The sequence below is a fragment of the Dermacentor variabilis genome, chromosome 5, assembly GCF_050947875.1.
Source record: "Dermacentor variabilis isolate Ectoservices chromosome 5, ASM5094787v1, whole genome shotgun sequence".
Lineage (NCBI taxonomy): Eukaryota > Metazoa > Arthropoda > Arachnida > Ixodida > Ixodidae > Dermacentor > Dermacentor variabilis.
In genome coordinates, this window is record NC_134572.1 from 10,283,975 (window position 1) to 10,298,861 (window position 14,887).

The window sequence follows — 14,887 nt, forward strand, 5'->3', positions numbered from 1 at the left end:
ACTGTTTGAAGCCAAAGCTAGCTCGACGCCTAATCCATAGCGTAGCCAAAGCATTGACATTGGAAAAATAGCGCTCACAGCTTCAAAGCTCTCAAGCAGCGATCCTGAAGAATTTGACCGTGTGCGCCAGTTTGTTCTGGCGTATGTGCTTCTTCGAGTCAAGCATCGTCAAGAAAAAGGGTTGAAATCCGGGACTGTTGGTACATACTTGAAGGAAAAAAACCAGTAAAAAACACAAAGGACAAGAGCAGAAGTTCACACCGCAGCTGGGCGTGAACTTATTGTTTGTAGCTGCAAAGTTATTGTTTATAGCTGTAGTTTGTAGCTGTGCGTGAACTTATTGATCACTGAAGTCCTGTAACGTTCCAGAATGCATGTGGTATTTCGGTGGATGCCTTTCTAGAGCTCTTACCCTTTTATCTGTCATCCACTGTTGTTGAATTCAAAGGCTCCTTGTTCCTTCAGAAAAAGGAATATGTATTGGCTCTAGTGTTGCTCAAGTGCTTTCCCAGATATTTTTAGCAAAATTTGACAGGAAACTTCAAGGCTTCCTTCAAAAGAAGCGTGTATGCAAAGTTCTTAGGTATGTGGACGATATTTTAGTACTTTTATAGCTTTTACCTAATGACACTATGCCCGCAGCAGTAGACGATGTATTGACTGCTTTTAAAGCTTCTTCACGCACTCTTAATTTCACTCATGAACTTCCTAGCAATCATTCCATCAGGTTCCTAGAACTGCAACTAACATTCTTTGATGACGGTCATTTATGCTGGATGTTTTCACCTAGGGGCAAGAAAGCTCTTTTACCATTTGGATCTGCACATTCAAAGATTGTAAAAAGAGGGATTGCAATGAATTGTTTCCGCAATGCAATCGAAAGAAGCTGTCACCACGCTATTAAAGGAGCTCTGACGAGCAATTCCAACGTATAGAAGCCGCAGGGTTCCCTCCGCCCCTTTTGAAAGCGGTGGCTGAATCGCTGCTTCAGAGGCTAAAGAAGGAACGTACGAAGCTGGTAGATGGTGGGGCAACTGAACGTAGGAAACTTGAAGTCATGCCGTATGTGCATAAAGTGAGCCACAACATCAAGAAGCTTGCCGCCAAGCAGGGAGTAAGTGTTGTGTTTTCTGCCCCTTGTAAGCTTTCCGGTCTGTGCTCGCGTATTTCTCGAGGCAGGGCAAGGAACCACGTTTGCAAAACGCAGCATGAAAACCGTTTTACGGCATGTGTTGCAGGAGTTGTGTATAAGTTCCCTCTCACATGCGAAAGATTTTACATAGGCCAAACCGGTCGATGTATTAATGACCGCCTGCGTGAGCACCACTCCTCCCTGGGGTCAGATAACGGTGCAAACTTGCCTCGCCATTGCAATGAATGTGGTTGTTACCCTTTGTTCAGCAATGTAACGATTCTTGGTAGGGACAAGGGCAAAAAAGAGCGAGAACTCCTGGAAGCGTACTACATCAGTTTATTAGGTGACGACTGCATTAGTACAACCTCGGTGCGCTAACTTCAAAAAGAATTTGCATTGCTAGGTCGGTCACGATCGAAGCGATATCTTGTCTTTTCATGCTCTGTGATTAGCGATGATGTGGTTGCGCATGCTCTGCTGGCCTTGCTGGGACTACACCGATTTTAATAAAGCTCAGTTGATAGTCCAGTCGTTGTGGTGTGAACTTCTCCTCTTGTCCTTTATGTTTATAGACTGGTTTTTTCCTTCAAATCGTCAAGAAATTCGAAGGCTTCAGTATGAGGCCAACAAGGCAAGGAGCCGCCGCCGCGCAATCGAACAGCTTCTCTTGGCTAACGCGCTCATGATTAGTACTCTAGCCACGCGTAGCGGCAAGATCGCCTGCTGATCTCTACGAAAATGTAGAGCTCCTTCTTTAAAAAATTGAAGAATACATTAGTTGTTTTGATCTACAAGTTGCCTACAAGTTGCTTAATATCGTCAGAATGTGGTCACCACGGCCACGGCGGGGACATTGGAAACGAAAGGGCGCATTCGACGGCCAAGTGAGTTGTAATAATTCTAAGAACGCACTACGCCGCGAGAATGAGCAATTTGTTTAAAGAAACTGAAGAATATATTAATTGTTGTTCACTAAGAATCCGTTTAGTCTCGTCAGTATGTGGAGACATTGGGAACGAGAGTACGCATTTGATGGCCAAGTGAGTTACGAGAACGCACTACGTCGCGAATGGCATTAAACTTTAATGCCATTAAGCATGTCCGTGTGGCACCCCACGAATGACATTAAAGTTTACAGCATTAGCCAGTTAATGTCATTTTCTGTGCCCGTGCGGCAGGGGTGTAAGACCAGTTTCATAAATGAGCACGCAGTTCGTACTTGTGCTTTGCTGCAAGTGCCCCCGTACGGGTGGGGAAACTGTTTGCCGACGGTGATGTCCCCGTCTGCAGGTTTCGTCAGTTTCGACAACCCAGCGAGCGCACAGGCCGCCATCCAAGCGATGAACGGCTTCCAGATCGGCATGAAGCGGCTCAAAGTTCAACTGAAGCGTCCCAAGGATGCCAACAGGCCCTACTGAGCGCCGGCTATGCCGCGCGCTGCCCCAACCTCTAAGGGTGCCCGTAGGGGTGAGGTCATCCTTGATTCGCGTTTCACATCGCGGGCTTAGAATAGCTTAATGCTTCATTTGGCGCGGTAGTGTTTTGAGCAGCTTCTGTCACCACTGGCTCCTGCAATGTGTATAGCTCGTAATCGAAATAACAAAGCTATGGGAACAGATGCAGCATTCACAGCATCAGCACGAATCACAGTGAACGCCTGTGCCAGAAATATTGATATACTTAGATAACCCAGCTAGTACACGGCGTTCTGAATATTGTGTCCGATAACCCTTATGAGAGAATGATTACGTTTGTGATATCTCTTTCATAAATATGGTACCCTTGAGACGAAGTGTTTAATAGCGCTTACCAAAGGCGAACACTTGCAACTGCCCTAGCAAGCTCTCTCGAGTGCTCGGTCTGGCCCCGACGGTGCGGCTGAGACCGGCGAGACGCGACCAGGTGCCCCTGTTCGTCCAGAGGAAAGCGCCGCGATAACGCTTAGCTGTGCTCACTTCTGCATGCTCAAGACCGCCTGGCTAAAGCCCGATGGTGATAGAATTTATAATGGTTTACTAGTCTCTGTAGCAACCTTGTTGGCCCATCTTACGAGCACTTTCACATTTTGTATCTTTCACAATTAAACGTTTTTGAAAAACGGAGATCATTGCGCTAGCTATGTCTTGATTAAGTGCATTTAATTATTCAAGTTAACATGCGTCGTACTAAATATGTCTACCCTTTGTATACTAGCCTACGTTGAAAAAAATGGAAAATTGTTGTTTAATGCACTGTCTTGATAAAAGCAGTTTCGTTATTCAACATGCGGGAAAGCAGTGAAAGATGCGGTACTCGTATGGTTATGTAGTAGTAAAGTAGCACTGCTCATATCCATTTTTTTGCAATTATTTATCATTTAGCTGACGAGCATATCAAGAAAACAGTGCATTCGTGGACATTCGTGTAGTTTAGTGGAATGCTATTGCTAAACTAACTCAGCACAGAAACAAAGAGAGAAGTTATGCGCTTTTCTGATATTGTACTGAACGTGCTAAATGCATGCCCAACCATTAAACAATTCGAGGAAAAATTGAATTCATTAAGTTATTTAACACATTGCGTTCAGTAGCCTGCGGCGATACAGTCGTGATATACATCACGCGCTGAAAGTAGCGGTCTCTTTTGTTCGTGCTATTCGAATAGCGTTCCCATACGTTTTGATACCCGTAACTGTAGTTCTCGCACTTTCCAGCTAGGAATGTAGCGATAACTGTAAAGATAACCATATAGGAAATCGTGCTTATCTGAACGCTTCACCACCCTCTTAATGCAAGGGAGGGAGGTGAGTGAATGTGTCATAAAAGGTTGTAGCACAGAAGACAGTTGAGTTGTGACAGCGAAACCTGACTGTCTGCCGTCCCGACCCAGGGCTGCTGACCACTCAGCCCTTCTCTACTCAGTGCCTCGCTTCGGTTAACTCACGGCCCCTATCCCCACCAGTAAGTGGGTGTGTTGTGCTTTGTGTTGGTGGCGTGTGCAGAGTGTACACATATACCCCGACTGTAGTTTCGTACATGCCCTCTGTTTGATTTCGACGCACGGCGCTTCTTTGGTTCGTCTGTCTCCACGCTCTCTCTCTCTCTCTCTCGCCTTGCTGTCGTCTGCTCACGTCCGCGCGGGCTACCATTTACAGTGCTACCAGTCTCCTTGCGGCTGCGGTACAACACGACCTCATCCCTCGTGCGTGCCATAGCGAAAAGATGCACGTTTGCGGTTTCACCCGACTGCAGTGTGCGCTTTTGCCAGCCTAGACTCGCGCGCAGTCTAGGCGTGGACTGCAGCCCGTTTCCGATGCCTTCCTGACCAAGACTAGGGAATTAGCCGCGGACGACGCGTCGTGGATCCAATTGGCTCGTCTGGCAAATACATCCTCCGCCGGTAGTTGTTTAAAATACTACATTGCTGGCCTATCGTTTTAGTGTGACTGGATGCTATGGCTAATGTGTAGCTTGTAACGGCAACGTAGGCTTTATGATTTCCCCTTAGAGATAGCCTATGCGTGACAAGATGTCGTGCAGTGTGACTTCACTAGGGACACGGGCTTGCACAGACAACTCGCCGTCAGGTGCGTGAGATTGGCCTTTCTCAACCAGTTGTATTCTTTTACATTTACGACCGGTAAAACTTAAGCAGGAGCATCCGACCAGAGCATTTGACTTGACTGGCATAAGCTACCGGCATCACGCCTTCCCATCAGTGGTAATTGTTTCTTCAGTGGTGTCGCTCGTGAAACTTCCAAACAGCAGTAGAATGTCAAGATGCAAATGTCGCGATATTCTAAAAGTTACTCGAGTTTGAGTTTATTCAAGCACATGGCAGGTACATAAGAGTGCGCATGGACATGGTTAGGTGTGATGAGAAAAAAAGCTGCATTTCACAGCTTGACTGGCCCGATCACCCCGAAAACAAAATTTAAAAATTACAAAATTAAAGGCAGCGGAGCGCGGCAATACAAAATGAACACGCATGTTGCCCGTCAGAGCAAAGCGTAAAATAAAATTCTGAAATATATAAAATACATTAAACAACAAAGCAATTGATAATTACATGAAATTAATTAACCATCACAAAAATGACCTAATATTACATGAATAGCACATTCAGGACATCCTATGTAGTATATCAGTTTTGGACAAGATACGTAAACTTTCAGTTGTTAATTTCCATTCGTTCAATAAACTCGAAAGGCAGAAACGTAATGTTTGCAGTCCATAATTAGTACGAAGACATGGTACATACCAATTCTCTGTATGTCGAGTGAGGCGACTGGCCGAATTTGGTTGCAAATCGGCCACTGTACGTAAGAGGGTACTTCCTCTGCGTATTTCTGGTTTAAATGTTGACAAAGGTGGTATTCGTAATAACTGTTTACTCTTAAAATTCTATACTTTATAAATAATGAAGCGATGTGCGCGTTATCTGATACACCTTCAATACACCTCAGGGCATTTCTTTTTTTTTTTGCAGTACAGCCAGATTATTTAATGATGCTTTAGAGCCTGTCGACCAAACCAGATGACAATAGTATAAATGTGAAGAAAAAATGGCGTTATAGATATTAGTTTTTGTTTTACAGGTAATATATTCTAACACTGGCGCAACACACCTAAAACTCTGCAAAGCTTATGACTTATGTGTTCAGTATGGTGATTCCATGCCATATTTTCGCGAAAGAGAACACCGAGACTCTTAGCAGTTTGGTAAAATTCAATTTCGTTATTATTGAGGGTTAGCTTGAGAGACGTTTCGCAAAATTTGGATTTCGCACGGAGCAGTACAGCCTTGGTTTTGGAGCAGCTAATGTGTAGTGAATTTGCTATAGTCCATGCATATATTTTATTTAGTACTTCATTTGCAGACACCATGAGGTCATCAGCCATTTCACCAGAAAAACATAGACTGGTGTCAACCGCGTAGATTACGTAATCTACAGAGCTGTCCATTTGTACAATATCAATAATAAAAATATTAAATAACAGGGGTCCCAATATGCTGCCTTGGGGTACCCCATTCTTGACTTTCATGGGTGATGATAGCTCTCGGTTGAGTGATAAGCACTGTTGTCGATTTGATAAATAACTTTTTATTAAAGTTAAAATGACACCAAGAACTCCATAACATTGGAGTTTTTCTAACATTGTAGCATGATTTATCCTGTCAAATGCCTTGGAGAAATCTAGGAATATTCCTAGGTAAGTTTTTTTGCTTCCATATTCCTTAGAATCAATTCCTTTTGGTAAAGTAAGGCACTTTCGGTAGACAGGCCTGACTCAAAGCCGAACTGTGACGACGTAATAACGTTATGACTATTTAAAAACTTAAACAGTCGAATGAAAATAAGCTTTTATTTATTTTTTATAGGGTTTACATATATTACTCCGAATGCTTAAGATTCACAATTGAGCAGTATCTAGAAACCGGCGGAGATGTATTTTGTCTCGCTCCTGTTCGGAGTCCTAGGTGACGGATTTCCCTACAGCCGCGAAGCGAGCCGTCGCAGCGCGTAGGCGCCCGTCCATGTCGTCCTCCCCTCGACGCAGCCCACGGCGCTCCGCACGTCCGGAGGAAACGGTGGCCGCTTCTGGCCGCTCTCGTAGTCGCTGCCAGGCATCTGACGCCCTTTCAGTTCATTCGCGAGTTCCTGGACCGTCAAGACGCCGCAGTTAGCGAGCTCAGTTCTTGATGACGAAGACGCGCGCAGATGCCGAAAACCTGGTTTCCTGTTTTCGCAGTGAAACTGTCCCAGCGTGAAAATTCTCTGCGAGTTTCCCATTTTTTCAGTAGTCGCGCATGCGGAAACGGGAAAGCGTGGAGCTGTATGTCTCTTCGTGCTGAGTCACCTTGGTCGCCGGCTTTGTCCTGCTGAGATCGTTGTTGTGTCGCTTGGTATCGTTGTGTGAAGTAGAGAACTGCTTAAACGGTGGAAGACATGCCTGACCACTGCTTGACGTAGCACTGCGTGTACAGTTAGATGTGGCACTAATGTCTGCTTGCGTACTTGCTGCATGCGCTGACGGGCTGTCAGTTCACGACACGAGTGCTGAGTGATATGTTCGTGTTGTACTGGCTCACTGGGGCGCGAGCAAAGAAAGCAAAAAGGTTCACACATTATTACTTGAACGACACATTAGAACTTGGAAACGCAAATTTCCGCTGGTCGAATGTACCGATTCGTTTCGGTCTATTGGTTTTATTGCAGTAGCAACCATATAGACAAATTCTAGCCATCTGAAGTGGCATGCAAGGCATGGGCAAACCTCACTTGAATCCATTAAAGAGCCTCTCTCTCTCTCTCTCTCCCTCCAGGCGAATTTTCGTCATCGCCGTCATGTTCCTGACAGATATTTGCGAAGGATTTGCCGCGTGCAAGAGATCTTTCGCAGATGCCAGCAAGGCACCGTTCCTTCTGTGCCCGCCAGGAGCTGCCACACGGGCAGCGTCGCAGCGGCGTGTAGTAGCACGCGCAATGTTTCGCACTCGCGGTTAGCTTGAACATCGTTGGAGGAGTGGTAGGCGTTGTCGTTGCAGATCCGACTCGTCACTCATACGCACTGTGGGGGCCAAGAAGTGGGTGCATTTTTTGCAAGTTATTGCCACAAATAAACTTTTAGGACTGCAATATAGCAACTGATGTTGAAAGGGGAAATTACATTTTGAAAAGACGAGAAGAAACGGTGTTAACCGAGGGGCCCATTTTTTATTGGGCATATCATAGAAAGCCAACAAGCACTGACACCAAGGACAACGCAGGGGAAATTACTTGTGCTTAATAAATTAAATAAAGAAACGATAGATTAATGGAAATCAGAGGGGATGAAAAAACAACTTGCCGCAGATGGGGAATGACCCCACAGCCTTCGCATCCACAACCACAACCTTCTGGCAAAGTGAAAACAATATTAGCAGGAAGTATCAACAGTCATTAAGAGCTCACAAAAAAAAGAACGAAAAGATCGAAAGGGCATTCGGTTCGTGAGGAACGCGTTGACCTCGCAGCATAGACCTCTGCGGCTGAATATAGTAGAGGCCCCAAACGAAAGCACTGCCAATGCGTCGTCCTTCGAGCGACGCTACAACTTTTCTGATTATCCACAAGCAGCCGATACAGATGACGACCTAATTAAGCGGAGCGTCGTTCGGACCATTGACGCGGCACGATAACGAAAGGAGCCTGAACAGAACCCTGCTTACATCCCTGGCCGCCCAAGCTGTGCGCAAAAGCGCCGGGGGCGGAACAGTGGCGTCTTAGCAGCCGCCGAGCGTTCTGCCTTTGCGCTGTAGTTCGCGGCTATGGCGTCGGCAGTCGTGCGGAATCTGCATCTGCTGTATTCCTTGTCGGCTGCCTAATGTTGGTATGCGGACAACCGCTGCACATTGCTGGCTATAAATTTTGCTATAGATTTTACGATAAGAGTAACACAGCCAACATAGCACGGCGAACAAAACACATCAGGATGTCGCGTGTTCATTTTTTGCAGACCACGGCATTCACTCACGTGGCACTTTTTGCTTTCGCAAGTTCCAACGTGAAAGCGTTTTAGCCAAGTTTGCTATAGATATTAATTCATTTTTAATTTTTAATTAGGTCTAAGTATTATGAAAAGACCGTGTTATTAAATGTCGGCTGCGGAAAATCGTCGCTTTTATTCCCGACCTTGCGAGTACCTTTGCGCGGAAATTGAAAGCTTCCTGCTCTGAACCAATCTTGATGTTGGCTCCCGCTTTTCATTAATAAGATGCCGACGCCAGCGATATCGTTACTTTATTTTTATACCTGCCCGTTGCGACTATCGTAAGAGATGGTGGCCGCTTGCTATTCGTAAGCTACAACTTACGAATAAAATTGCATTGGTCGCCGTCTTGTGAAAGAACTGCTTTGCTGAGCTGACATTAGGAAAAGGATATTGGCGTCATGGCTCAAACATAGCCGTGGCCGAGAAGCGAAGAGTAGCAGTAAAACAGTAACAAATATTGTGACAATTGACGTTTTGGAAATTAAAGTACGCCGAGCGTGGCCTCTGAACACGTTCTATTTTGCTTATCCAAAAAACAAAGAATAAAATAGAGAGAGAGAGAGAAATACGTGTTGCCGTCGTTGTATTCGAGGAGCTATCCAAAACGTTTCGTTTTACGCAAGATATCCGCATTGCCTGCTTTGTCGATCATCGTGTCTAGCCATATTTATACTCCAATAAATTATTAAATAAAAAGTTGTTTGTTGTTAGCCTCAAACATATGATCGTGGCCAACAAAGATCTGTCCTCTCAGTTCCCCTCTACTTCATCTCGTTGAAAAATTGTTGTAGTTCTGAATATACATCCTCGAATTCAAGCCGCATTAGCGAAATAAAAGCGAAGTATTGGGACTTCCTTTTTTAGCATTTTTTTTAATTGCTATGAAATTTCGTGCTTGGCATATACATGCTAATGGAGAATATTTTAATAATTCATGTGGCAACATAGTGTCCCATCTCAATTTATCAAGAAGATATTTAATCCCGACGAAAAAAAAGAAAAAAGAGAGAAACGTCAGATTCTATTATGGTTACTGCATTTGTTATATCATCACGTAAAACATGCTCCGTAACATGGAAACAGTGCAACGCATATGCGCTATAGATTTGAAGCTAGTAGCGTTGAATGGCTTAATTTTCTGGTAGTACATAGTTGGTGTGGAAACCTCAAGCACGTCGCAAGGTGCACGTCATCGCCTAGCCCGGCACAGTGTATGTACGCTGCGCGAATCAACTAAGGAGACGTTCATTCCGATAGTTTGCTAACACGCTGCACAACGCAAGAGGAGATTCTGTTGGGAAAAAGGATTGCGCGATACAGCGTGTGTTCATACTACATAGCGGCAGAAATGGGTAGTTCGTCCCGTACAATAATTTTAGTATGCCTTAGCTGCAATTCCGTGGACGTTGTGGCATGTTTGCGAAGAAGCAAAGCGGTAGCGATCGGCAGTCTTTCCATTTGTCGCTTTAAATGCGGTGCACTCTATGAACAACACAAGGCCAAACACACCTGCTCACTGGTGTCGTTGTTTTCAATATTGTGAGCATGTTGTGGCGTTCTTTCTTGCACGTTTGTGCCTGTAGAGCGCAGCACTTGTTTATAGTTCTTGTTTCGACATGCAAGTGCTAAACCGGATTGCACTCGGTTGGCGAGCTTGTTAACTGGCGCTAAGATTTTTTTGTTGTACCTAGATTAGTTGCGTGTTCCCTTCAAGTTATATTTAAACGAAGAAAGTGTTGCGGCACCGTCATTCTGAGAAGCTTTCGTCACTTATAAAGTTTTCGCTGAAAAATTAGAAACGTCTCGACAAACGTCTGCATTGCTGTGAATCGAAACTTACGAATAGTATTTGCCACTAAGAAGGTTTGCCATGTAATTCGTAAATGTCTGTTAACCTAAACACAGTTACATTCAGTTTTTTTGTTTGACTATTTTTTTTATTGCGCATGCCTTATGATGACATTCTTGAATCCAGAATGGTTCAATCTATGTGCAGATGCAAAGATATAACTGATAAATATTTATCCCGGCGTGGTTGCAAAAAGGGATACAGAGGTGGTAAATCTTTCATCTTTGTCTCAGACAAAATGCGCGGTAGATATGTTGGTGAGAAGTCAAAGGACATGCTTAATATTAGAATACTGGTAAGCGCAGGTCCAAGACGGGACAAAAGAAAGGCACAGAAGCACAGCACAAGCGCACAGCATAGCGCTTGCACTGTGCTTCTGTGCCTTTCTTGGAATTACGCTTATCAGTAGTCGGTTCCTAAACATGAACCACCTATCCCAGCGACAAATTTTGTTATCGAAGAACACTGTCCGCAGTGTCTCGCAAAGCAGAAGCCGCCCGAACAGCGCGAGACAGACAGCCGGGTGAATCGGCGTGGCGTCACGTTGTGCAGCGCAAGAAAACGGAGAACGGTCACGTGGGTGTCTGTGTTGTGTTTGTGTCTTCGTCCGTCTTTTTGTGCTGAACAAGATAAACACCGTGATGCGATGCAAGGTGGGGAAGTGAACGTCGAAGTCTAACCCTTTGCCGCATGAAAAGGGCTACCTCAATGAAAAGGGCTAAAGGGGTAGTAGAGGGGTCTGGCACTTGTTGGAGGTGCTTCCATCTGCTTGTAATCTTGCTATAGTCTATAATCTATAGTCTATAATCTTGCTATAGCAACGGACCGCCTAGCTTTGTCTCGGTAGGTCTTGCTTCATGACTGCTTTCGTTTTCTTTTCCTTTCAGATGCCAAGCGTTACAAGACCTTGATGGCAATGCCTGTTTTTCGTGGGCGATTGGAACTTCAGAGTTGTAGCTAGACGAGCAGTGTACTATAGCCGCCGCCACTGAGCACGTCTTAGACGGCAGGGGTGAGAGCAGTGTTAGGTTTGTTAGTTGGCCGGAAACAGAAAATACCGCTTCAGGGCTCAATGAACGCATCCTTTCCGGCTTACCAGAAGAGCTTCTACTGTTACTACTACGAAAGGCGCGCGAGAAACAGTATGACAAGTAGTCAGTATAGCCAAGTAGGTTTAGTAGCCAAACCCAGCCAGGCCTTGACACAGTGTATAAGCTTTTACCAGTGTTTACTTCAAGGACAGGAAGGCGCAGGAAGGGTGCGGGGCGTCAGTTCTAGAGGCTGCGTAGCCGAGAAACTTATTTCCAGGTGTCGCACTTAGTCTTGCTGTGAATACTCGACGCGCCGAGAAGGGCAGGCTGAGGCGACGCGCGAGGCTTAGCGCCAGTCTCGCTATTCTCTCTTCCCTCGCCGCCTCTGCCGCCCCCTGGTGGGCTTTTCCCGAAAGACGACGATCAAGCGGAAGCAAGAGACGACCGCTGCGCGCGCCGTCGGCACCCAGCTCTGCTCGGGAAAGGCACGCCACACGGGAGCATCCATATCAGTATCGGCGCTGGAAGTGCCATCGCCATCGCTGCGGCGCCTGCGCGCGCCCTCTTGCGGCCTGGTTTGGCACCGTGACTGTTGTGCGAGTGCGCGCGTGGGCCACTTCTTCCTTCTCTGCACGCTCCGGCCGCACTGCGCACTTCCTCTCCACAGACACACACACATACACAGAAGCACACGCACGAACACACGCTCACTCAACACACGGATTTACACGAGTACACAAATGCATTTCGCATGGTCCGACAAAGAAGGACCTGCGCATGCGTGAAACCGACTCTGTTGACAAGTGCGTCTCAGCAGCGCCAAGTTCTGTAGTTGATCTAGAGATGTAGTATTAGTAGCGGTCACCTGTACATACGAAGAAAAACAAGCGTAAACACAGCAGTATATACAATACACTAGCGTACTGATACTATATAAATATATATATATATATATATATATATATATATATATATATATATATATATATATATATATATATATATATATATCACACCCGTGTTGGTGTGTGGGTGGTGTTTCAGCTAACTACAGCCGGAGTTTACATAATGCCGATGCACTCTAAGAAAGCGCGACCAAATTCATGCTGCTCACTTTTGTATGTAGCGTGTCGCGCTGTATTTTGTATTTTGCTTAACTAGATGATTAGTCAAGCTTAAACAACAAACTTCTGCAGTAACGAAGCTAGGAAAAAGATTTACAATTAGAAAGTTGTAGAGCGGTTTGCAAAGCGTCCGAATAAACAGTTTCTGCCTTTCTGTGTATTAAATATTAGTGTTCCTCAGCTTACTGCCGATGCTCGCGAAATACGAAAGAAAAAAAAACATGCCCGCTTGCGCGTCATGATTGCATTGCTCCCAAGCGTTCCGCGCACCAACAAACATAGCATTTAGCCGGGTGTGCTGCCACTGCGTCTGCCTATCCCTATCATGAACCGCCGCGAGGGAAGAACATCGCTGGCGTAAATCGAACAGCCAACGTCTTCGTCACTGCCCTGTCGCCTTTGCGGCAGCACGTCCTGCTAGATGCTATGCTGCGGATGCGGACAGTTTGGAAGCGCTGCAATCACAGCGCACAAGCGGGTATGTCACGTGGTATTCCTTTTTTTTTTTTCGCGGGCATCCGCAGTAAGCTGAAAAACACTAATACTTTTTAGATAGAAAGTTAGAAACTGTCTAATCGGACATTTGGCGAAGTGCTCTACAACTTTTGTATTGGAACCTTTTGCCTAACTTAGTTGCTTCAGAAGTTGATTAATTATTATTGACTAATTGTCTAATTAAGCAAAATACAAACCATAGCGTGACACACTAAATACAAAAGTGAGCAACATGCATTTGGTCGCGTCGTCTTAGAGTGCATCGGAATATTTTAAACTCTGGCTAAAGTTCGCTGAAACACCCTGTATATATAATAAAAGGTGAAAAGACTATTATTTATACATATATATATATATATATATATATATATATATATATATATATATATATATATATATATATATATATATATATATATATATATTCACACACACATGCCAGAGAATTTCTAGAAAGGAAGACGAAGCGAAAAAAAGTAACGATTTCGTACAGGTCCCACGCTCGAGGGACTTGCGTGGTTGTTTGTAGAGAAGACTATTTTTGATCACACGAAGTTTTTTGTGAATGATGCAGCCAAGGTGAGGGAAGCGGCATCCGCGAATGCGGTTCCAGCTCTGGCCCTGGATCTTTTCTCCTCGGTTTCGTGAATCCACGTGCGTGTCAGTCTTGTTACTGCAGCAGGGGTGAGAGCTTTCCACCTCCGACGCTGCTTGGTTCATTGTCATGTTTTTCTGTTTTCATTTGCATGGAAGCGTGGTGGTGCGTGCTCTGTAAACAGTGTGACCGTGAGTGTGGCTGCCGCTAGCAACGGGCACTGTGTTCAGCTGCCGGTGCGTCGACCGAGAACATGTGTGGCTTTGCCTGCCACTCGTATGCTGAGCGAGATCGTTTTTGCTGTGTTTTGCGCTTTTCCAATCCTACAAACTTAAACAGCATCGCGCGCTTTTTTGCGTTCTGGCCTGGTGTCTGGTTTCTCAGCGTCACCGTGGAACTGGTGAACAGGCTGTTCAGAAGATGTTCCCATGTTGCCTTCGCATAGGGAACCTCTGTACAGATTTGTTGCACCGTATGAACAAGCTTCCTGTATGGCGTACCAAGACTGACGCTGCGCCTAGGCATGAAAGGACGCTTTGTGGGGTGCGCAATGAATTATTTAGGGCCCCTCCTTCCTATAGCTGTCTTTTATTTTACGTGACATTATGTCTTTTGAGCGTTCATCCTAAAAAAAAAAAATAATCGCCGCGTCTCTTTGGAAGCTGTTCCCTTTTCACATGGGGTAGAATATTGTTGTGGCAGCAACGAAGGTTCTTAAATATTTCAGTATCAATAGATCTTCGCCACTCGTTAACCGAGGAAGCCGCAGACGCTGTGCAGGAGCAGTAAAAACATGCTTGAAATTCTGACAATACGCCTGGGGAAAGCGCGAATCGCTTGCGCAAGTACGCACAGCGGCACAGAAAGCTCAACAAAAGCTGTCGATATTTATTTTTCCTCTCGGAATTCTACCTTCAAGCATTGATGAACGTTTTATGTGTGTAATTCATACTGCTGAGGAGCGCTGAGCCATATTTGGTGGTTTCCTCGGCCGACACACCGGCAGTGCCTGTGTAGAATGTGTAGCCGCCAGATTGACTGTTTTCTTTTCTTGGTGCTGTGTGAGCTCGTTTTGGTCTCTCAAGTTTCACTTGTGGTCTGAATGCCGTTGAGTATGCGAACTGTGTTAAGCAGACCTACAGGG

At 45.2% G+C, this 14,887-nt stretch overlaps 1 protein-coding gene across 4 annotated transcripts in view; it reads left to right on the plus strand.

The window, feature by feature from the left end:
* The window catches only part of bru3 (CUGBP Elav-like family member bruno 3), a 424,616-nt gene extending 412,137 nt beyond the window's left edge, over nt 1-12,479 (plus strand). For 3 of the 4 annotated variants that reach the window (XM_075691691.1, XM_075691687.1, XM_075691689.1), the window contains 2 exons: nt 2,426-2,602; nt 11,386-12,479. In XM_075691691.1, coding sequence (XP_075547806.1) covers nt 2,426-2,553 — 128 coding nt within the window. In that variant the 3' untranslated portion in view covers nt 2,554-2,602; nt 11,386-12,479. Of the gene's footprint in view, nt 1-2,425; nt 2,603-4,003; nt 4,054-11,385 lie in introns of those variants that run through there. The other variant, XM_075691688.1, reaches the window with a different exon arrangement.
* Nucleotides 12,480-14,887: the final 2,408 nt, after the last annotated feature.